At 43.3% G+C, this 24,751-nt stretch overlaps 2 protein-coding genes across 2 annotated transcripts in view; both read left to right on the top strand.

Moving 5' to 3' along the window:
* The window catches only part of map3k20a (mitogen-activated protein kinase kinase kinase 20a), a 42,425-nt gene extending 32,177 nt beyond the window's left edge, over nt 1-10,248 (top strand). Inside the window, 6 exon segments of the mRNA XM_052141760.1 lie at nt 5,991-6,099; nt 6,102-6,140; nt 9,691-9,735; nt 9,738-10,038; nt 10,040-10,114; nt 10,116-10,248. Of these exon segments, the coding sequence (XP_051997720.1) occupies nt 5,991-6,099; nt 6,102-6,140; nt 9,691-9,735; nt 9,738-10,038; nt 10,040-10,114; nt 10,116-10,248 (702 nt within the window).
* A 9,762-nt stretch (nt 10,249-20,010) lies between these two features.
* On the top strand, nt 20,011-24,261 carry cdca7a (cell division cycle associated 7a). Its single transcript, XM_052142355.1, is given in 11 exon segments — nt 20,011-20,104; nt 20,401-20,640; nt 21,417-21,494; nt 21,577-21,768; nt 22,296-22,324; nt 22,326-22,428; nt 22,677-22,826; nt 23,765-23,774; nt 23,777-23,854; nt 23,857-23,899; nt 24,047-24,261. Coding segments are annotated over 11 exon segments (1,026 nt in total). The 5' UTR covers nt 20,011-20,032; the 3' UTR covers nt 24,078-24,261.
* Nucleotides 24,262-24,751: the final 490 nt, after the last annotated feature.

The raw sequence follows: 24,751 nt of genomic DNA, 5'->3' as shown, positions 1-24,751 counted from the left end.
GGATGACGATAATCACCACTGCATCAGAGAGCATTACAGCGGCGTCTGATGTTGATGGCTCGTCTGCGCCGCCACCTTTGGGTCTGCGCGCCCAGTCTGAGCCTGATGCACAGAGGTCCACTATGCAAATCCCGTCCCCTCCCCCTCACGGCTACTTGATTGGTTCCACGGGCTTGTGCACCGCTCACAGCTGCGCCACACTCCCGCGGTTGCTTTCTTCCCGGACGTGCATGATGAGCCATGCGCTCATCCGCTCTTGCTACCCTCGACGGCGGAGCGCGGACATGCCACTTCCACCCTGCACGCCATGGCCCTCCTGCAAGTCCACCAGGCCAAGGCGCTTAAAGAATTGCACATGGGTAGCCCTGATCCCGACGTGCTGCAGGAACTGCGCTCAGCAACCGACCTCGCCCTTAGAGCCACAAAGGTCACAGCGCAGTCACTCGGGCAGGCAATGTCCACCCTCATGGTCCAGGAACGACACCTATGGACGAACCTGGTCGAGATGCGTGAGACCGACAAGGTTCGCTTTCTCGACGGCCAGTCTCCCAGTTCGGCCTCTTTGGCGACACCGTCGAGGACTTTACCCAGCAGTTCTCCACGGCGAAGATACAGACGGAGGCGATCTCTCATATCCTGCCCCGCCGCAAGCCTGCCGCCATGGGCCATGCCCCGTCTGCTCGCCGAGGGTGTCCCCCTGCGATGAAACAACAAGCTGCTCCGCCTCAACCTGGGCCCAGCTCTCAGCCCGCAGGAAGTAGATGCCCCCTGTCTCACGGACCCCCTCGAGGACCCAGAAGGCTCCCAGGTGCTCCTGAGATGGACGACCCAGAGCCCAAGACGTTAGCTCCGGAGATGGTAAGACCACTCCATTCCCCGGTGGAGGGCCGGGAGGAGAATCTTCTTTTGAATTTATTTCATTTGCCGCTACCCTTAAATGGGGCAGCGATACCAAATTCTCAATATAAGAGCTATTTACTTTTGTCTCTGGGTCATCTGGCCCTCAAATGTTGTTCTCACGGTACTCTGCCACCAGATCTCAACAGTCCTGGCACGCTGGACGCGGTCCCAGATCCGCCTTCAGCCCCACGACTGTCCCCCGGCCGGCCGGTTCTGATGAGTCCAGAGGACGCCATTACAAGACCTCCTCCTCAGTCCCTAACCCGGCCCCTGCACGGTTGGTTTCCAACCGAAATGAAGAAGGGTTTCTACAGCCCTTACTTCATTGTACCCAAGAAAGGCAGTGGCTTACGACCGATCTTGGACCAGCAAGTTTTCAACCGAGCACTGCTCAAACTCCCGTTCAAAATGCTCACGCACATGTGTATCTTGACATGCGTCCAGCACCTAGATTGGTTCGCAGCGGTAGACCTGAAGGACGCGTACTTCCACGTCTCAATTCTGCCGCGACACCGACCATTCCTACGGTTCGTGCTCGACGGCCAGGCGTTCCAGTACAAAAGTCCTCCCCTTCGGCATGTCTCTGTCCCCTCGCGTCTTCACGAAAGTCGAAGAGGCAGCCCTTGTCCATCTCCAAGAAGCCGGCATCCGCATACTCAATTACCTCGACGACTGGCTCATACTGGCCCACTCCCGAGAGTTACTATGCACACACAGAAACTAGCTTGGGGCTTCAGGTCAACCGAGAAAAGAGCAAGCTCACCCCGGTTCAAAGCATCTCCTTTCTCGGTATGGAGTTAGACTCAGTCTCAATGTCCGCACGTCTCACCAACGAGCGTGCACAGTCGGTGCTGAGATGTCTCGCCAAATTCAGGCCGGGTACAACGGTCCCTCTAAAACTCTTCCAGAGGCTCCTGGGGCATATAGCATCCTCCACCGCAGCCACGCCGCTGGAGTTCATGCATATGAGACCGCTTCAGCACTGGCTTCAGACTCGAGTCCTGAGATGAGCATGGCGCCGTGGCACGCACCGTGTGACAATCACCCCCGCCTGCCGCAAAACACTAAAACCCTGGATAGACCGCTGCTTTCTACGGGCAGGTGTGCCCCTGCAGCAGATTTCCCCCAGTGAGCCTTCTTGAACAGGTGCTGTACAAGGTCAGGGAGGACGAGGAACAAGTCAAACTAGTGGCTCCCTATTGGCCCAACTGGGCCTGGTTCTCGGACCTCGCACTCCTCGCGACAGCCCCTCCCTGGCAAATTCCCCTGAGGAAGGACCTTCTTTCTCAGGGGCAGGGCACACTCTGGCATCTGCATCCAGACCTCTAGAAACTCCACGTCTGGTCCCTGGACGGGACGCGGAAGATCTAGCCGGTCTACCATCATAGACACGATCAACCAAGCCAGAGCCCCTTCTACCAGGCATCTCTACGCCCTGAAGTGGCACTTATTCGCAGATTGGTGTTCTTCCCGGGCTGAAGACCCACAGAGGTGCGCAGTTAGGCCAGTGCACTTATTCCTGCAAGAGAGGCTGTCCCCTTCCACCCTAAAGGTGTATGTCGCTGCTATCTCGGCTCACCACAACGCAGTAGACGGCAAGTCCCTTGGTAAGCATGACTTAATCATCAGGTTCCTAAGAGGTGCCCGGACCCCCGGTCGCCATGTTGTAGCAACTCCCCCTCGCTGAGGCTGGATCTACCACTGCGCCACTTCCACGTGTCACCTAAAAACACACATGATGTATTCGCCACTTTACCTCCCCGCTGGGTAGGTGTGGTCTCTGCAGGGTCTTTTCCCCCTGAAAGAATAGGAAATTGGGTAAGACCCCTTCCCTCAATGCATGTAAGGGCCCCGGCTGTCTATTACTCTATGCGAGAAATATATAGAGAAAAGAGGTCCCGTTCCCAGGTTGGCAAGCGTCGCCTTGTTCCCCTGTCTAGGGTAACCAGAAGGATTCAGACAACTTTTTTGGGGCATTGGGGAAGGGTACGTGCAGTCTGACACAGCCGGTCGTTTGGCACGTAAGAAATACCTGCCCGCTCCTGTGTCAGCAGAACACGTACACGGCTCAGCACATGGCGGATTTAAATTGGACCCCTAGTGTCACTTCTCTGACACAACGACGAAGAGAGCGACAGATGGGGAACGTCTAGGTTACGGATGTAACCTCTGTTCCCTGATGGAGGGAACGAGACGTTGTGTCTTCCCGGCCACGTCGCTGAGCAGAACCGCTGTAGTGGCCAGAACCATTTCCGGCTCCACAGAAAAATTATGAATGAACTCTATTATTTCCTCGCCTTTATACCCGTATGTCCGGGGGCGGGGTATGCAAATACTGGCTGCCAACTTCTCATTGGCCTTTTTTCATAGATCAGAGGTATATTCGGTGCTCAAGAGAGACCCCTAGTTTCGCTTCACCGTGAGCACCGAGGTTGTTAATCGATGGTATATGTTGAAGCTATCAGTCCACGTTATTTAAACTTTTTAAAAATTCAGTTTATCAGCAATTTTTTTTGGTGAGCTCTGCACCGACCGTCCCACTCCAGAGACGCACTGTCAATTATGCAATCGAGTCGGTCACCCTACACTCTCAAACTACGTACTTATATATTTGTATATTTGTATATTTTGCAATGGAATAAAAATTATTTGTTTCTATACCGGCACTCTATATACAGGGTATATATCAAATCAAATCATATCAAATCACTTTATTGTCACACTACCATGTACACAAGTGCAACAGTAGGTGAAATTCTTGTGTGCAGTTCCGAGCAACATAGCAGTCATGACAGTGACGAGACATATACCAATTACAGTAAACAACATACATACACAACACAATTTACATATCAAATGTACACATACTTACACAACACAATAATTATATACAATGTACAGTAAACAATACACACAATATAGAATACACAATATACAATACAATAAGTAAAGAGTATATGAAATATATATATATATCAATAATAAATCAATTCGGTGAAAATGAACGCCATTAAAAAGTATTAAAAAGTATTAAATGACCTTTCCCGAGGAATTAATTGTTTTTTTTTTTGAACATTTCTGTCCTTGGGGTGTAAGGATGAATAAAAACATTACGAATGAACACCTTCCACGCCTCGCAGATATCAGAGAATAGAGTTGGCATGCCGTTTTCCGTTGGTGTGTGTGCGTTTAGTGTACATCGCCGGGGCTTGAGATTTTCCCCAATAATTTTCTCCATTGACATTTCAACATTAACAGACTAGGCGATTACTTGAGAGAAGATATATTTCATTAAGTTTCAACATACACTTAGATGTTCATTTATGATTTTGTTTGTGCTATAAATTGGAGAGTGAGGGCGTTGGGCACCGACCTGTTTGAATGGCCAGCTACCGCAATCTCTCGCATGCACCATTAAAAACCATCAATATAACATTTATTGTTTGAATTTCGATATAAAAGTGTCATCATTTGAAAACCTAAACAAAAATTGTATTTCTCCAAAAAAAAAAAAAAAAAAAAAGACAATCCATCATTTTGGCTCAAATGATGGAATTTGTGCTTATGTAGCTGTAACCAACGCTGTCCTGTGCTTTCACTCTGCTATGACAATGAGATGAGATGAGATGAGATGCCGTGATGTAAGTTTTCAAAATAAAAGTCCCACTATGAATTAACTTATTTTAAAATGAATACGAACATAAATTGCAGCGTTAAAATAAAATATTTTACAACACAGATTATTTTAGGATATCCAACAATATGGTGGAATTAACTTTACATTCATATGATTTTTTAAACAAATAATTGAATAATAATTTTAATATCTACTACATAACTATGTACATATTAAACAGTCTATATGCAATTTGGAACAAAATTTTACTTTTTTTGTGATAGCTGAAGAATATATATGTGATATTTGTTGGATATTCCACCACTAAGGAACAGAGAATGGGAATGATCTGGAGAGTGACTTTGTGCCTCTTTGCAATAGAACCACCAGGCATCGCTCATTCTTAGATCACAGGGAGCGAGAGGGGACATAGACCTGGAATAGGGAGTTGAAGTAGGAGGGTGCTGTTCCATTGGCTGCCCTATAGAACAAAGTCAAAGCCAATATATCATACAAATCTTAAAACACAACACAGTATCACAGAAAACAAGAGATGACAGTGTTTAACCAGATTTTTAAATGAGGAACAATGTAAACTGTTAAATAAACTCTGCACTTTCTGTAAAGGCTACAGGTTTGCCAAAATAAAAGGTCCAAGTGAAGGTGAAGTAAATAATTCAGAAATATATTACTATTATATAAAACAAATCTAACCCTTAAAATTATAATAATAATACTAAACTTGACTGGGACCCACAATATAAAAAAAATATATATATATATATATAAACAAAGTGAGTGAGTGAATTACTGTACTTTTTGCACATCCTGTTAATTCACAAAATGAAAGCACCACTCATACAGATTTAAGAAAATATTTGCCAGCTTTTGCAAACACTGTTCCCCGTTATAGCAAAAATATAGCTCAGGTAAAGGAAAAAGTTTCACATGTTGCATGATGGCATATATATTTCATTTTTGGTCTAGTACTAATGAACTTTAAATAACTATTGTAGATGTCTGCATAAAAATGATTTAGGCATACAGTATCAAACCAGCCCTTTACACTCGCATTAGTAACATGTTATGTTAATATGTGACTTCATACTGCATCTAGTTTTTAAATATATGCATTAACCCAGATAGTGATTGTTACATTTTTTTAAAAGGTCTTAAAAATGGTATTAAAAAAGTATTAAATTGGATGTGCTGATACCTGCAGATACCCTGAAAACCACTTTTCATTATCAAATCATTTAGATGGATGAAATCAAGATCAAGACTACATTTTTCTAATTGCGTATCCTGTTTTACTCAAAAATATATCTGGTTAAGAAATTAAAATGGCAATTTGTTCTAGCCAATCAGAAAGCATCATTTTTAAACCTGCCATGGACGAATAAGGGACTTATGTGCTGTCATACATGAGTGATTTGCATCATTGTTTTTAACCTTCTTCTTGGTTTCATGTCAGAGTAATGTGAGATCTCCTAAGTGCACAAGGCATGTGCACACACTGAAGTGGAGTCCAGCCAGTGGGAGGGAAGTCATCAAACCTGTAGAGCTTGTCATTGAAACGGCACCAACATCAGAGAAGCATACAACAGAAGCAGGTCCAACTCAGGTAAAACACAGATTAAAATGTTTTATCCAAGTTTTGTTTTTTTGTAGTTAATTGTATGCTAAGGTGGGTAGAGTAGCCAAAAACTTTATTCAAGTAAAAGTACAATTACTTTAAAAAATAATTACTCAAGTAGAAGTAAATGTGCTAACATAAATAATTACTTGAGTAAGAGTAATAAAGTATCCAATTAAAAGAGTACTCAAGTAGTGAGTAACTTGTTATTTTCACAAATGACATAATAGACTTTAACTCTCTAAATTTAACATACACATTTAACATTTATTACAGAATTATTATTATTATTAATGGAAATTCTGTCATCATTCACCATCATTTTGTTCCAAACCTGCTTGACTTTCTGTCTTCCATGCAACACAATAAGTAGATATTAGACAGCATGTTTGTCTTTTGTCACCATTTACTTTCAGTCATTTGTTTTTTTCTATATATTTTGAAAGTGAATAGTGACTGAGCCTGTCAATCCCTAATATTGGGTGAACTAACACTTTAAGGGCTCTTGTCAGATCTGGAGGAATTTGTCAAAATTCTATATAAAGCTATTTCATAGCTTTTAGTTGTAAGTTTAGTGTAGTTACAGTTTTCAGTGTCGAAATAATTTAGATACTTAGTTCTGTACAGCAGTACCACTGCTCTCTAATCTCAGAGTACACAGCCTGCGTAGGGCAGTATGCGCAGAAATGCTGTCTGTTCATGCTCCAGTTGTCAATATTGTTACCGGCAGAGCAAAAGGCATTTACATTTAATTTGGATGTTTACATGAATTGATACAGTTAATCAGCCTGAAGTTGCTGCGATAGTTTCCAGTATCCCCGCAAGGGCACGGGGTAAATGCGTAAATAATGCTCACGACATGCAGGACACGGGACAAAGCACATTGATATATTGCTGCAGATTTAAAAACGTACACTTAAAAATGACATGTCATAAGAGCCCAATTACATTATCACCCTGAAAATGACCATCACATTACACAGAAAAGCCTGTGTATCATTAGATTAAAACTTAAATCTGTGTGCTGCCTTAAGTTGGAGCTGCAAATTGAATCTTGAAATATCCTGTTAAATGAATGCATTGCATGACAAAACTATTCTTTTTTTACTGTGCAGAGCGAAGAAAGTGTTTCTCTTAGTTAGAAGAGCATGATGCTGCAGTAGTAATGGATTCATCTTCAGAGACAGTCAGTGTTAGCGTGCGCAGCTGTGTGAACATCCACTGTCGTAAAAGTCCCATTCAATAATTTACACATTAACTAAAATTAAACCCAGTAATGTAATGATAAGAACGCCGCCCATTGTAATGAAGTAAAAGTACAAACATTTTACCACAAATGTACTCAAGTAAATGTAACAGAGTTAATGTAGCGCATTACTACCCATGTCTGATTGTATCTTATGGAGTAGGGCTGGGTAGGATGGTGATATACAGCTGTGGCCAAATATATTGTCAGTGACATAAATGTTGTGTTTTGCAAAGTTTGCGGCTTGTAGATGATTTTTTCACATGTTTCTATGTTATACTGGAAAACAATGATAAGTATTTCATAAAAGGCTTTTTTTTGGGCAAAACCATTCAATATATGTAAAGAGTCAATATTTACAGTGTTGACCCTTGTTCTTCATAACCTCTGCAATTCGCTATGGCATGCTGGATATCAGCTTCTGAGCCAAATCCTGACTGATGGCGATCCATTCTTGCCTTTTTAGTGCTCGGAGTTGATCACAATTTGTGGGCTTCTGCTTGTCCACTCGCCATTTTAGGATTGACCACAGGTTCTCTATGGGTGTTGCCTGGCCACTGATCCAAAATTTCAATGTAATGATCTCTGTGCCACTTAATTATCACTTTTGCCTTGTGACATGGTGCTCCATCATTCTGGAAAATGCATGGATCATCACCAAATTGCTCCTGGATCGTAGGGAGAAGTTGCCCTTGCAGGACATTTTGATACCATTCTTTATTCATGGCAGTGTTTTTGGGCAGAATTGTGAGAGATCCCACGCCTTTGGATGAAAAACAACCCCACTCATGGATGGTCACAGGATGCTTCACTGTTGGCACGACACAGGACTCATGGTAGCGTTCACCTTTCTTCTCCGGACTTTCGATTTTCCAGATGTCCTAAACAGTCGGAAGCGGGCTTCATCAGAGAAAAATAACTTTGCACCAGTTTTCTGCTGTGCAATCCTTGTACTTCCTGCAGAATTTCAGTCTGTCCCTGATGTTTTACTTGGAGAGAAGTGGCTTCTTTGCTGCCCTTCTTGACACCAGGCCATTGTCCAAAAGTCTTTGCCTCACTGTGCATGCAGATGCACTCACACCAACTTGCTGCCAATATTGAGCAAGCTCTGCAATGGTGGTGACACGATTCCATAGCTGACTCCTCAGGAGGAGACGGTCCTGGCACTTGCTGGACTCTCTGGGACGTCCTGAAGCGTTCTTCACTGCAGTTGAACCTCTCTCCTTAAAGTTCTTGATGATCCATTAAATGGTTCTTTCAGGTGCAATATTCTTTGCAGAAATTTCCTTGCATCTGAGGCCATTTTGATGCAAAGCGAATGGCTGCACATCTCTCTTTAGAGGTAACCATTGCTAATAAGAACACAATGATTGGAAACACTTCTTCCCTCATTTTACAGTCTGCTCTTATAATCCAATCAGAATGATAGAATTATCACTTTTTGTGATAAAGTAAAATTTTTTGGCCAATGAAGCTTTTTGCACAATAATCTAGAAACAATGTGAATCAACACCACAACAACTGAGGCACAAAACTTTGCGAAACACAAAATGTATTTACTTTTGGCCACAGCTGTACACTCACTGGCCACTTTATTAGGAACACCTGTACACGTCATGAGATTATCTAATCAGCCAATCGTCAGGCAGCATTGCAATGCATAAAATCATGGAGATATGGGTCAGAAGCTTCTGTTAATGTTCTCATCAACCATCAGAATGGGAAAAAAAAATGTATCTCAGTGATTTGGATCATGGCATGAATGTTGGTATAAGTATTCCTGTAACTGCTGATCTCCTGGGATTTTCATGCACAACAGTCTGTAGTTTAATCATAGTTTATGTTACTTAGTTATAAACTATGTAGTTTATTCTTGTTGCACTTAAATCTGTTTTGAATACTATTCTGATGCTAGTGAAACTTTGTAGTATAGCCCTTTTTCATACCAATGTCTCTATAAGATGATTCGCTTATGTTTTCCTCTTTTGTAAGTCGCTTTGGATAAACGCGTCTTCCAAATTAATAAATGTAAATGTAAATGTAGAATTGTGCCAACAACAAAAACATCCAGTGAGTGGCAGTTCTGGGGACTGAGACACCTTGTTGATGAGAGAGGTCAACGGAGAATGTCCAGACTGGATCGAGCTGACATATACTTTTGCGAATACACCTATTGTTTGGGCACATATGACCCAAATATTGTGAACACTCCATACACAGCCAGTTGCATGTTGCCTAGGCATGTAAATTGCACTTAGATTTAGCACACTCGTTAAATTGGATAAAATGAAGTGCTCGGTTGTTATGCCACTGCCATGAGGAGATCGCCTTATCGCAGCACTCTCCGTGCACAGACTCATGGAGTTTCTCCCCCATGCTCTCATTCAAACTCTCCACCATGCATCTGGGGTCAATGGGCAGCAGCCCATCTAGCACAATGTCAGAGAGCACCTACGAGTGCGAGAGCCCACCTAGTGCAGGAGCTAAACATAACTACAACAGTAAAATCTATTATGACCACATAATTAAAATCACTGGAGGAGGAAGAGGCGAAGCCAAAAGGTATAATCAGGTGACACAGAAAGGATCCACAGGCTTCCAACACAGCAGACGACCATGAAACAGCCAGTCTTATATAACTGGTGACTGAAGGGCCAAAGAAGAAAGGGGCATCTGAAGAGGGTGGGGCCAGTTATGGGGAGTGGATTAAAGTAGATAAAGAAATCTAATAAACAGGAACATAAACACCAGGAAGGGAGGTCCGCCAGAGGTCGTCCACAGAGAGGAGGGAGAGGAGGTGGGCGTGGCAAATGTTGCAGATTTGCAAAGTGGGATGTAGAGGATTTGTAGTGATGCAAGGCTGTGGTAGGAATGGGTTGGAGATGACCTTGTCAATATTGTTCATTAGGCACTTAACCCCAATAGTTCTAAGGGGATTTTTAGTGTACTGTAAATGCACTTCAATAAAAGCATCTTATTTATTGACAAGAACAACCGTAAGAACAGGTAAAAGTGTATCATGAAATTGGAAACACTAATCTTAAATGCTTTAAATTATGAAGCCTTTTCAGAAAAAAAGGTCAAAGTTTCTATTATTGAAATATTATAATGTGTATACTACTCTCAGGCTTAAATTTGAATTTGCCTTTTGCCAATTTATGAAACATTTAATGAGTTTTATTTGAGATATATGCTGAATATTTCATCAATATCATAATCATGGGCCTTTTCTATCACACTGTGTCTGCCTGCAATCAAATGTAGATTTATGTTGTATTATAGAGGATTATTTAATTTATCTGTTATTCTTTAAGATTTATTTATTATTATATTGGATACATTTAGTCGATTTTTAAACTGCTAATTAAGTGTAACTTTGAAGTAACACGGGTCTGTTTTATCTGAGTCATAATGTTTCAGTCATAAAAGTATTTCGATGCGATTTATGCGTCCTTATGCAAATGAGCTCAGAGATTTGGCGCCACGGCTAAAAGTCCTGGAAGCGAGTTTAATGTCAAATAAACATGATGTCACCCTGATGCAGGTACTTCAAGGGTCCAATAGCATTTTATCAGCAAATTCATATTTAATGTTGTTGACTTTGCCATCATAACATAAAGGGTAGAAAACCGGCTAAAACATGACGGAGGAATAAACTCACGTAGCCATCGAGTTTCGTTTGACTGTCGTGCCCACACACACAGGAGCATGCAGTCGTTTATTAAATTGCAACACCTGAAAAACATAATGAACGAACCACACCCCTTAGACTCACCCCCGTAGTCAACAGTCATAATAAGAGCACATTCAAGGTCACCAATGTTCAACACCCCCACTTGCTCTTAGGATGAATAACATACAATTATCATGTACATTTACATCACACCAAAAATAAAACACACAAATCTATCAAGTATGGCTTTGGTTACAGGTTTGGTCAGAATATCTGCAACCATGGCTGCTGTAGGACAATATTCAATAGTTATCTTTCCATCTTCAAGTGCAGATCGAACAAAATGATACTTAATATCAACATGTTTACACCTTTGACGGCATATAGGGTTCTTTGACAAAGCAATTGCCCCTTGATTGTCCTCATAAATTGTCACTGGTGTGTAAATACATTCATTGTCCATTTTGTTTAATAACTGGACAAGATATAAGCTTTCCTGTGCAGTAGCTGCCAAAGCCATTAACTCCGCCTCACATGTGGAAAGAGCAACTGTGGATTGTTTCTTGGATCTCCAAGAAATAACAGGACCAGTGGCAGACAAACTAAAGCAGTAACCAGTTGTAATTCTTCTATCATTCTGGTCTGCTGCCCAATCAGCATCACTAAATGTAAAGAGATTAAGATTTACATCATTTCTCTTATAACACAATTCCTTGTTCACAGTTCCCTTTAAATATCGCAATACATGCTTAGCAGCTACCCAGTGTTGGTTCTTTGGTTCAGAAAAGTGTTGTGACAGCTTACTGACAATGAAACCTAGATCTGGTCTAGTACAAGTCATTAGATAGATCAAGCTACCAACCACTTCTCGATACCGCTTTAGATCAACACGTTCACCTTCATTATCAAATTGCATTCTGTTTTCGCATGGAGTTGACCTTGGTTTACAATTAATCATATCAAACCTCTCCAAAATCTTAATAATGAACCTTTTCTGGTTCATTTTTATCTCACCATCTCCTTGTGCAAAATCAATACCCAGGAAATGTGTAAGTTTACCAAGATCTTTCATTTTAAATCTTTCCTCCAACATTCTTTTCACATTTCTGAGTATCTGACTATCACTTGCTGCAATAAGAAGATCATCAACCCAGACTATCAGTATGATTCTCTCACCTCCAATTTGTTTATTGTATACACAATGATCAGCAGGATTTTGAATAAAATCATTTTGAATCAGAAAATCTCCTAGCATTTTATTCCAATTCCGCCCTGACTGTTTCAAACCATAGAGTGATTTATTAAGTCTACAGACAAGCCTCTCACTTGTTTCTGACTTGACCTCAAATCCTTCTGGCTGTTCCATATACAATTCAGTATCAATAGGGGCGTGCAAATATGCAGTCTTTACATCCATTTGATGCAGTTCTAAACCATATTGAGCTGCAATTTGCATTAAACTACGTATTGATGTCATGTCAGCAGTTGGAGAAAAAGTTTCATTATAATCAATGCCTGCAACTTGACTATACTCCTTCGCCACCTACCGAGCTTTGTATGTTGTCCCAACTGGGTTTTCCTTCAATGTGTAGACCCATCTGCCCCCCACTATATTTTTACCTTCCGGTAATGTTGTAAGGGTAAACGTATCATTCTCCTTAAGAGAATTCATCTCATTCTGCATGGCCTTACTCCACAATTCTGACTCTGGTGAACTTATAGCCTCCTTTAGAGTGTGGGGTACATCACATGCAACTCTATAACAATAATCAATACTGGCTAGTGCGTGGTCATCATCACATTTTATTCCACACTCATAATCCCTCAAATACTGTGGAGGCCTCTTCTCTCTCTGTGGATAACGCCTGCTCTCAACACTTTCCCTTTCACCTGTGTTGGGGCTTGGGTCACACGTTTCAGATCTTATGTCCTGGGGATTTATTAATTCTATTTTCTCAGGTTTTGGTAGGTGAGTTTCGGCGCTTTCCCTACGCACATCATCTTCACACGTTAACTGATCTGTCTGAGTGTGGCATTCTGTCCCACTCTTTGTGATAAACTCCACCAACCTACTTTTGTTCACTTTCCCGAAGTCTGGATAGAAAACTACATATGCAGGGCTATTCTTGTCATAACCAATGAAAATCCCTTTTTCACATCGAGAGTCTAACTTTTTCTTGTTCTGTTTGTATGCATAGCACTCTGACCCAAATATTCTCATTCTTGAAAGATCAGGCTTCTTTCCAGTCAACATATAGTATGGGGTCTGTTCTACACGTCTGTTATAACATCTGTTGCGAATAACAGCTGCAGTCTGGATTGCATACGTCCATAACATTTTTGGTAAGCTACTCTCGATTAACATACACCTTGCCATGTCAAGCAAAGTTCTCCAGCTCCTCTCAGCTGTCCCATTCTGATGGGGTGAATAGGGAGCTGAGGTTTCGTGTCTAATTGCATTTTTACTGAGCAGGGACTGAAATTCCCTGGATGTAAACTCGGTGCCATTATCAGATCTCATACATTTAATTTTACCGTAAGGTGAAACATCAGCAATGAACTTCTCTGTTCCTTTGACTGTATCACTCTTTACTCTCAAAAAATATGTAAAGATTGCACCTGAATAGTCATCAGTAAATGCCAAGATATATCTGAAACTGTAACGTATGACCTTGTCCTGTTTTACTGTTTCCCTTTTGTCTTCCATTTTGATACTTTCGTCACTCCATAGTTTTCACTTTTGAACCTTCTGTACCTCCATAGTCTTGTTAGCCATTGTGTTCATTGTTCATTGTTCTCACCTGTCCTCGTTAGTTTCCCATTGGTTTCTGTTCATCACCTCATCATGTCATTTTGAGTTCTGGTTGTTCATTGGTCCTGTCTTGTATTTATACCCTGCCTGTTTGTTCAGTCCCTGTCGATCGTTGCATGTTAGTAATGTTTGTTGGTATGTTTGTTAAGCCTGCTCTGTGTTTCCTTCCCGAGTTCCCTGCTTATGTTTATTTCCCCATCGTGGGCTTTCCTTTGTGTTTGTTTAGTTAAATAAAGTTACTGCTTGTGGATCCTCAACCTTCGTCTGCCTTGTTGTCTGCCAAGCATTACAGAACGATCGACCACACAATGGATCCAGCAGTTTTTCAGGCCAACTACCGGCTGCTCTGTTTGCGACAGGGGGACCGTCCCATAGAAAGCCACATCCGAGACTTCCTTGCTCTGGCAAGCCTCTCCGACTTCCCGGACTCTGCCTTGGTGGTTTTTTCCGGGATAACCTGAACCCTTCAGCTGCAGGAGCTGTTGCCTCTGGCGACACGCGGCTGGACCCTCCGCGACCTCCTGGAGGCGACCCTACTGTTGAGCAGCTCTCCGTTTACTGTGGTCGTTTCCAAGGAGGACCCAACCTCACCACCCACAGCGGAGACTCCCCAGCCGTCTCTGGCGCTCCCTGCCACGCCAACCCCATCAGTCAACGAACAATCCCCCACGCCAGCGGTATCCCTAGAACCAGCGCGGTCCACTTCGTCTGCTCGTAGGAGGGAGAGAAGACGGGCTTCCGCCTTCCGGCATAACCCAGCCACGGTCAACGAGCCAGAGCCAACGCCTGCCCCGGTCTGCGAGCCAGAGCCAACGCCTGCCCCGGTCTGCGAGCCAGAGCCAACGCCTGTCACCGTGAGCGAACCAGAGCCCACGCCTTTCACGGTGAGCGAGCCTGTAGCCTCCGATGTCAGTGAGCCAGCGCCTGTAGCCTCCGATGTCAGTGAGCCAGCGCCTGTAGCCTCCGATGTCAGTGAGCCAGCGCCTGTAGCCTCCGATGTCAGTGAGCCAGCGCCAGTAGCCATGACCGTCCAAGAGCCAGCGCCAGTAGCCATGACCGTCCAAGAGCCAGTGCCAGTGCCAGTTGCCGTGATCGTCCAAGAGCCAGCGCCAGTGGTCATGCCCGTCCTAGAGCCAGCGCCTCTCGAGCCCCCTAGGGCTCCGCCTCCCGAGTCTCTCGAGCCACCCAGGGCTCCGCCTCCCGAGTCTCTCGAGCCACCCAGGGCTCCGCCTCCCGAGTCTCTCGAGCCTCCCAGGACTCCGCCTCTCAAGTCTCTCGAGCCTCCCAGGGCTCCGCCTCCCGAGTCTCTCAAGCGTTCCAGAGCTCCGCCTCCCGAGTCTCTTAGGGCTCTTCTCCCCGAGCCTCCTGCGGCTCTGCCTCCAAAGCCATCCTCGGCTCCACCTCCTAGGCCTTCCTCTGCTCCGTCTCCTGAGCCTTCCTCTGAGCCTCCTGAGCCTCCCTCAGCTCCGCCTCCTGAGCCACCCGAGCCTCCGACGGCTCCGCCCTCAGAGCTTCCCGAACCTCCTACGGCTCTGCCTCCCGAACCTCCTACGGCTCCGCCTCCCGAACCTCCTACGGCTCTGCCTCCCGAACCTCCTACGGCTCCGCCTCCCGAGCCTCCTAGGGCTCTTCTCCCCGAGCCTCTCGAGCCTTCCAGGGCTCCGTCTCTCAAGCCTCCCGAGCTTTCCAGAGCTCCGCCCTCCGAGCTTCCCAGAGCTCCGCCTCTCAAGCCTCTCGCGCCTCCCAGGGCTCCGCCTCTCAAGCCTCTCGAGCCTTCCAGGGCTCCGCCCCTCAAGCCTCTCGGGCCTTCCAGGGCTCCGCCTCCAGAGCCTCCTACGGCTCCGCCTCTTGAGCCACCCGAGCCTCCGACGGCTCCGCCTCTCGAGCCACTCAAGCCTTCGACGGCTCCGCCTTCAGAGCCTCCCGAGCCTCCTGCGGCTCCGCCTCTCGAGCCACTCAAGCCTTCGACGGCTCCACCCTCAGAGCCTCCTACGTCTCTGCCCCCAGAGAATCCAGAGCCTTCCTGGTCTCCGTTCCTAAAGCCTCCTACGGCGCCGCCTACCTCGGCTCCGCCTCCTGAGCCTCCTTCAGCTCCACCTCCTGAGCCTCCCTCAGCTCCGCCTTCTGGGCCTTCTGAGCCATCACCTCCCTCGGCTCCGCCTCAGAGGTCCTCCTGGGCTCCACCTCACGCGGCTCCGCCGGCCTCCCTTGTGGCCACTCCATCTCCTAGGCCACCAAAACCGGCCTCTGTCCTGTGGTCACCTTCCAGGTCCCCTGAACCGGCCCTTGGCCCACGACCACCTCCCAGGCCACCAAAGCCGGCCTCTATGCTGTGGCCTCCTCCCAGGCCTCCTGACCCGGTCCCTGTCCTGTGGCCTCCTCCCAGGGCTTCTGACCCAGTCCCAGTCCCATGGCCTCTCCCCAGACCTCCTGACCCAGTCCCAGTCCCGTGGCCTCTTCCCAGGCCCCCTGACCCAGTCCCTGTCCAGTGGTCTCCTCCTAGGCCTCCTGCATCTACCCGGTGGCCAGCTCCCAGACCATCGAAACCTGTCCCTTTGTGCCCCCGTGGACTGTTTAATTTCCCCTTGTTGCCCCCCTTGGACTTCCTGCCTGCCCTCTGTGCCCCTTGGACTGCCCCCCTGCTCATGTGCCCCCCCTGGTCTGTCTGTCTGCCCCCAGTGCCATAATGTTGTTTTCTATGGTTTTTTCTTGGGTTTTGTTTTCTCGTTTTTGGATCGTCTGGGATCCGATCCTTAGGGGGGCTATGTAACGTATGACCTTGTCCTGTTTTACTGTTTCCCTTTTGTCTTCCATTTTGATACTTTCGGCACTCCATAGTTTTCACTTTTGAACCTTCTGTACCTCCATAGTCTTGTTAGCCATTGTGTTCATTGTTCATTGTTCTCACCTGTCCTCGTTAGTTTCCCATTGGTTTCTGTTCATCACCTCATCATGTCATTTTGAGTTCTGGTTGTTCATTGGTCCTGTCTTGTATTTATACCCTGCCTGTTTGTTCAGTCCCTGTCGATCGTTGCATGTTAGTAATGTTTGTTGGTATGTTTGTTAAGCCTGCTCTGTGTTTCCTTCCCGAGTTCCCTGCTTATGTTTATTTCCCCATCGTGGGTTTTCCTTTGTGTTTGTTTAGTTAAATAAAGTTACTGCTTGTGGATCCTCAACCTTCGTCTGCCTTGTTGTCTGCCAAGCATTACAGAAACCATCTTTTGCTACCGGCTCCATAGGTCCAGCTAAGTCTGTGTGCACAAGTCCAAGAGGAACTTTTGCTTTTTCATCTGCCTCCCTGTTCCTGCTCTGAACAAATTTTCCCTGTATGCACACTTCACATTTTAAATTAGACATTTCAGTTCTACCTTTAATTTTCATCCCCTTTGTAACATTTTCCAACTTCAACACATCCTCATAATTACAGTGACCAAGAATTTCATGCCATGTGTGGATATTGTAACATACATGACATTGATCAACATCATTTGTAACCGTGCTTAAATAGAACAGTCTATCATACACCTGAATGTCAAATGTTACACCGTTCTTATGAACAAGTCTGTTCTGACCTTCTTTGAAAATGACCGTTGCTCCCTGGGACGTCGCTGCCTTGACTGAGAAGATGTCCTGTGGAAAAGATGGGACGTACAGCGCCCCCATCAGCATCGTTTCCACCACTTGACCATTGTTGTCTCTCAGGCGAACTTTGGCCGTACCTTTCCTCAGGGCGATACCGCTGGTCCTCTCTCCATCAGCCAGCTCTAGGATATGCTTATGTGGCTCAAAACTTTTATCAAAGTCCTTGAACTGTGTAATGTCCTGGATGATATGCGACGTGGCTCCTGTATCAACCATGAGACCTTTTTCCCTCACCCCGCTGGCCAGGACGGCATCCACTTGGCCCACCTTAAAAACAAAGGTGTGTTCTCATCCATCACCTGCTTCACGTTGTCCCGCTTTCTCCACTTGCAATTCACATCCCAGTGCGTGGAACTTTTACAAAAATTACACCACTGTCGCTGTTCTCTATGCTCACTCGTAGTAGAAATGCACTCCACAGCTTATGTCCCTTCTGTCCGCAGTTAAAACAGGTCAATTTCATCTTCCACCCGTCTCTTGCTTTCACCTTCATCACGCTGTCATCCTCTGAGCAGGCAGCACTAAACTTTTCTGTGCTCTCATAACTCCTCAGCTTTGTTTTGAACTCCGTGAAAGTTATCGTTTCATCACTTTGGGTTATGTGGATGGAAAATAATTTAAAAGAGTCCGGTAAGCCCTTCAGAACCATTGCAATCAACAAGCCATCACTTAAAGTCTCTTCCGCATTTCTCAAAGCTGTAATAGCGGTCTCTGCGCGAATGACATAATCTGTGACGCTCTCATTGACAGCTTTCTGAAGAGACGTAAGCTCTGTATATAAGCTGATCACTCGTGGTTTCCCTTTACCAGCATAGTGTTCTCTCAGAATCTCTAGCGCCTTTCTTCCATCATCCGCTGCATCTCTCATCACAAGGGAAAGGCTTTTATCATCCAACAGCTGAATCAGTTCTGCATACGCGTCCTCATTTTTCTCTGCGTCTTCTTCTACACCGTCATCATTAGGTGGTTCGCTCAGTATGGTGCTCTTCAAACTGAGCAGACGCAGGTGCGCCAGAAACTTAGTTTCCCACAGTTCATAATTTTTCTCATCCCCGTCAAAACATAAACGGTTCCACCGGCTTCCAAACTCCTTCCTGGGCCCATAACCTGTTGACTTTGCCATCATAACATAAAGGGTAGAAAACCGGCTAAAACATGACGGAGGAATAAACTCATGTAGCCATCGAGTTTCGTTTGACTGTCGTGCCCACGCACACAGGAGCATGCAGTCGTTTATTAAATTGCACACCTGAAAAACATAATGAACGAACCACACCCCTTAGACTCACCCCCTTAGTCAACAGTCATAATAAGAGCACATTCAAGGTCACCAATGTTCAACAAATGTATAATATAACGGATCACACCCTTCCAGAATATTAAACCTATATGTTGTTAATTTATTAACTTTATACATCTTTCAGGACTTGACTGTGGCACGGAAGAGAGCCACGCCCCTTTCAAATTACCCGCAAACTATCAGACGAAATTCCCCGCTGCAGGGCTCAAGAGACACAGAGAAAGCTCAGGCATACACCAGCAGACTACAACACGACACGACGACACGACGCGACGCGTTCTAAGGTAAAATTAAATATGTATTTTTTTTCTGTCTCACCCAAGCAGTGTGCTGTTTATTGGCTGTCTCGTATTTTGGATGAAACAAATATAGGATTTTTCGGCGTGAGTCAATCATTTCAACAAAGAGTTTTACAGAACTTTTTATTACTCGTAAGATACACGTATGTTCGTGTTTTATTTTAGTTTATATTTTAGATTATATTTGGAAGGTTTATGGAATATTCTGGTTATCGAGGGCATGATTGTTTTCAAGTGTTGGTTTTGTGAAGTTGTAGAGAGTGAAGGTGTAAATCGTGGGTGAGGGCATAGACTCACACAACTTTAAGAAAACAAACAAAATGATATAAAAAGAAATCATATTTGCTCATATATATATATATATATATATATATTATAATAAACTGAAATGTTTGTCAATATCGCATGTATGTTAATAAAAAAGGTTTACATTGGATACTTAACATTTAAAGGGCTACGCTTGCGGTCAACATAGCTGCAAGTAGATAGAAAATGTTTGATAAATGTTGACCAACAGATTTGATTTTCACTGTATTCCTTTTTGATATGATTAAAACAGCAATATTAATGCTCCCCGGACCAATCAAGTCCAAACTTGCCAGCACTAGCACTAAAGTTGTTTGCATTCCACAACTAATATAACCTGTGCGTCTGAGTCAAATAAAATGTCTATACTATTAGCAACGACATCTCCTTGCTCATAATAGAGCCTCTATTGTTTCCAAACAGCAAACTAAGACAAAACCGATCTAAACTGTTTTTTTTGGGGGGGTTGGGGGTTCTGGAATATAAATGCCACTTTCTTTATAATAATGTATAAACACTTTCTCTTAATTCTGTTCTTACAAGGGCAGCAGGGATCTTCCACCTCCACCAGAATGAACCTGAGCAGTTACAGGAGCACTGCTATGGTTCCTATGGAAACCTCCTCCTCGGATGACAGCTGTGACAGTTTTGGATCAGATGGTTTTGGGAACTCGGTATGACATGCACTTTCATTTGTGCTGTTTTGCTTAGTTACCCAAAATATAGAAGACCATTTTCTGTACCTTTGACCTTTTGTACATGCATTGTGTGTGTGTGTGTGTGTGTGTGTGTGTGTGTGTGTGTATGTATATGTATGTATGTATGTATGTATGTGTGTGTATGAGACCGACAAGAAGCTCTGCTCCGAGTGAAAATGTGTTTAACATCCAACCTGTGACTGAGGAGGCATGCAGTGGATTTGACAATTACCTGAATGATGAAATGACCGACATCGTGTCTTTCTTTTCAGAATATGGACTCCGACACTGAGACCTGTTCACCTCCCAGAAAAACTCGCAGATCATTCACGCTCAGGGTAGCCATGAAGTTCCCGAACAAACGAGCCAGTCCTTCAAAGCCTGCAGCACACGACCTCAAGCCTAAACCTGAGGCTAAACCGGAACCAAAGGATCCACAGTCCGACTCTGAGAGTGAAAACTTTATGCTGAAGAGAGCACTGATTACACATATTAAAGAGAACAAAGCTATGGTAAGGATGTGAACTCATACACTAACTCTTAAATATGATGAATATATAAAATGTTTTGGGTCTTCCATATCCAACATATATAGTTTTATGTGTTCGTAGGGGTGGGTGGTTTGACCCAAATTACGTTAGGAATAATGTTCTATTGTGGGTATGGTACATATCCATTACATTGCCTGAAAATTCAATACCAAATGGTGGTAGTGACTATTTTGTTAAAATCGAAGTTCTTTTTTGTTTGTTTTTCCTGAAACTGATGTAAAATAAAAGATTATTCATAAGAAATAAGTAGGGATGCACCGGTGTATCAGCCAAACATCAGTATCAGCCGATATTCGTCTTGTTGACTGACATCGGCCTATCGGCAAATACGATGGCAGTGGCCGATGTTTATTTGCGGTCGACTTGGACAACAGTTGCCTACCCAGCTGCAGTTTCAGAGAAGATCCTACAAGTGGAATTATAATACCAGCCACTGGCTGGACATGACACGGCATAATGTAAGAGGGCCAAAATGATATTTTAAGCATTGGCCCAGAATTTCACAATCGGTGCATCCCTAGAAATAAGTCTTTCATTATATAGCCCAAAGTACAATTTTTTTTGGGGGGGGTTTAGAGTTAAAATGCTGTTTATGTTCACTTTAGATGTCAATGACCGTTTAAATGCAATACCTCACCAAATCGGACATTTTCACAGTTTTGTAGTGTGTTTACTGTTTATGTGTGTTTCGGCATTCACGCAACTAGTTTTAACCTTTTTTTTTCTTCATCTTTTAGCTTGCTAAACTAATAGCTGAACTGGATAAAGTTCCTGGACTCATTTCGAGGAGGGCTTATTTGTCTCTGGTCAGCATGGTAAGATTTCAGGACTGGGCTTTCCTGGTTTATTTTCTCTGTTCTTTTAACCTTCAATTTGTAATTGTGTGTGTGTGTGAAGCCTCGAAGTGCTCCACGCCGCTCAATGGAAACCAATGCAACTCGCAGAAGAAACCCAGAACGGACGTCTCACCCTCATACACGTTCACGCTCTCTGGTGGATGGGCCACCATCCACCACTCCTGAGGAGGACCTTGATGACAAGTTCAGCTTGGTCCGCAGACACAGAAATGATGATTGTGACGAAGAGGAGGTAAGGGAAAATAATGTAATTAAGGTAATATTCTTGGTTGAATACAAGTGAAGCTCAATTGACAGCATTTTTGGCATAATCTTAATTTATCACAAAACATATTTTTAGACCTTTCCCTCTTTAAAAAAAAAAAAGAAACAAATTGGGTTAGAGTGAGGCACTTGCAGAGAAAGTAAATGGGGCAAATCTGTAAATGTGGCTATACTTTTGCAACAGTAAGTATTTTAACAAGACTTAAACAATATGTGTTAACATGATTTTAGTTTGATAATCACTTGCCAAATCTAAGCGGTCTTATAAAATTATAAGCATCACATTTTTGACAACCGTATACCATCAAAAATTGCCCCCATTCCTCATATTTTTCTTCATCTGAATAAATATTTATGCCACTCATTCTGTCAGTTGAGTTTAACTCGTATTTGACTCAGAATATTCATTTAAGGATTTCATGATAGCTGCTTCTTGCTCTTGTTTGCATTAAGGTGAACGAGTCGGTATGTAATTTCTTTGGTGTGTTTAAGCAGAGAGAGCCACGTCGGCGCAGCTACAACAGCTCTGACGATTCCTCATGTGGTGCGGCCTGTGGAGGAGATCATTAAAGCGGAGCTGGAAAACATCTGTGTTAACGTCAGAGAGAAGGTTTACAACCGTGCCACCGTGAGTCTCCTTTAGACGCATCAAATATATATTTTTTTAAAGCCCCGTTTACAACTAATATCGAGATGCATTTTGTGTGATCCGATAATTTTGAAACCGCCTGCGATTTGGATCATCTGAGACTGATATTAATACCAGATGTAAACACTAGCCTAGACATCCACTAATGCAGGGTTGCACGACAGCTGTTTGCAACCCAGTGAAATGAGCCTGAACATGACTATGTGGGTTGTGCTTTTGTTCATCAGGGTTCCACTTGCCATCAGTGTCGTCAGAAGACTATTGACACCAAGACTAACTGCTGTAACCCTGAATGTGTGGGTGTACGAGGACAGTTCTGCGGGCCTTGTCTCCGAAACCGCTATGGAGAAGAGGTCCATGATGCCCTCCTGAACCCGGTCAGTCATGTTCTGCACTATTTAGTAGCACAGACTATAAAAAGTTTGTCTTTTAACTAGGGCTGTCGATTTAACTCGTTAATTCGGTGTGATTAATTTGACAAAAACTAATGTGTTAAAATAATTAACTCAATTAATCGCACCATAATAAGGAAGATTCCTGAGAAATGCAAGCTTGTAGTACCACCTGTTTACTCTAGAGGGGCAGTAAGTGAAATTTCAGCTGTATGAGCAAAGTACAGTTTATACAGTGAAGAAAACAACCCACAACACAGTCCTTGCATTCAAAACACTTGAAGGAGCGCAAATGCGAACTAGGGGATCTCGAGATATGTTTAAAGATTGAGTATTTAACTTGAAACAATGACATTTTATGTTTATGACGCAACACATCCGAGACGTCTGACGCAGGTGTAGATTGACGGGCTCTTAAACAAGCATAATAAATCTCCAACTGCTTGACAAATTCACTTGTGAAATGGATTGCTGTGAACTGTATGCCAATGATTGACTTATGATCAATAATATGGTAGTAAACAATACATTGTATTCTAAAGTCACTTTTTGTATTGTCTTATCAATTATTAACTCTTCTGCTACAAGAATGTAATGCATTTTAATTATCTGAATATTTTTTTATTTATATATAAGATGATTATATATTTATATAAATATGTATAATCTTTATATATATTTAATTATATTATATGAGGGGAATATTTGCAAATATTTGTATGCGATTAATTATTCTGGATCAAATTTGAATCGATTGACAGCCCTACTTTTAACGTTACTTTCAATATGGTGTAACATCAACTGCATTTTAAAAGCTCTTGAGTCTTCGATATTCCATTGCAACAAACACTAGTACGTTTCTATATACTGTTAATGATGTTTAAGGTGAGGATTGTTGCTGAGGTATTTTTTTTTCCTTCTAGGAATGGCTTTGCCCCCATGCAGGGGTATCTGTAACTGCAGCTTCTGCCGTGCCAGAGAGGGGCGCAGTGCCACCGGTGTGCTTGTGTATCTGGCAAGTACCACAGCTATGACAATGTCCACTCTTATTTGAAAAGGTATGTTTATTATAAGCTGTAACTATTGCTCATAATTGTATTATAACATTAGATTGAGCTCCCAACCTATAGGCACCATTCACACTAATGCATTTGATTAACTCTAATAAGATGCCACATTTTAACTTCTGATCTCTTTGTCCACAGTTTAAAGAAGGAACTGGAGGAAAGTGAATAAAGTGGGTGACCAGTTTTTCATTTGAGTATATATTTGAGGGTTGTCTACATATCTCTTTAAATTTGCATTGTTTTAAATGTATAAGCAGATTGTTTTTAAAAGGAAGTGTTTGTTTTTATCTCTGCACTGTATTGGTTACTTTTAAAATTGGTGGCTGCAGTACTTGTTCCTTACCGGTTTTACGCCGTTTTAACTGCGCTATGTATTGAGGTAGTATTTAAATAAAACATGTGCTATTTAAAGTTATGTTCTTATGGGTCAATGATTAATAAGGATTTCCATATATATATATATATATATATATATATATATATATATACACATACATACATATATTAGACATGTACAATATACAAACGTGTTATATACAGAAGCAAGGGAATGAAATGGCAGAAGAGGTGTGGTATGTTGGATAAATATAAATAGACTAAGCTGTGTATTGCACATAATTATTGCTCAATGGGGCAGTTTTAATCGTTCTTTAGATGGATAGCCTGAGGGGAAATAACTGTTCCTGTGCCTGACGGTTCTGGTGCTCAGAGCTCTGTAGCGCCAACCAGAAGGCAACAGTTCAAGTGTGGTCCAGAATGGTTTTACCAGCCTTTTTCCTCACTCTGGAAGTGTCCAGTTCCAAGAGTACTTACGTCGTTTACATTTGCTTACCTTTTTAAAAA

The sequence above is a fragment of the Xyrauchen texanus genome, chromosome 14 (genome assembly GCF_025860055.1).
Source record: "Xyrauchen texanus isolate HMW12.3.18 chromosome 14, RBS_HiC_50CHRs, whole genome shotgun sequence".
Classification (NCBI taxonomy): domain Eukaryota; kingdom Metazoa; phylum Chordata; class Actinopteri; order Cypriniformes; family Catostomidae; genus Xyrauchen; species Xyrauchen texanus.
Note: the sequence above shows the minus strand (reverse complement) of the source record. Positions and strands in the feature narration are given on the sequence as shown.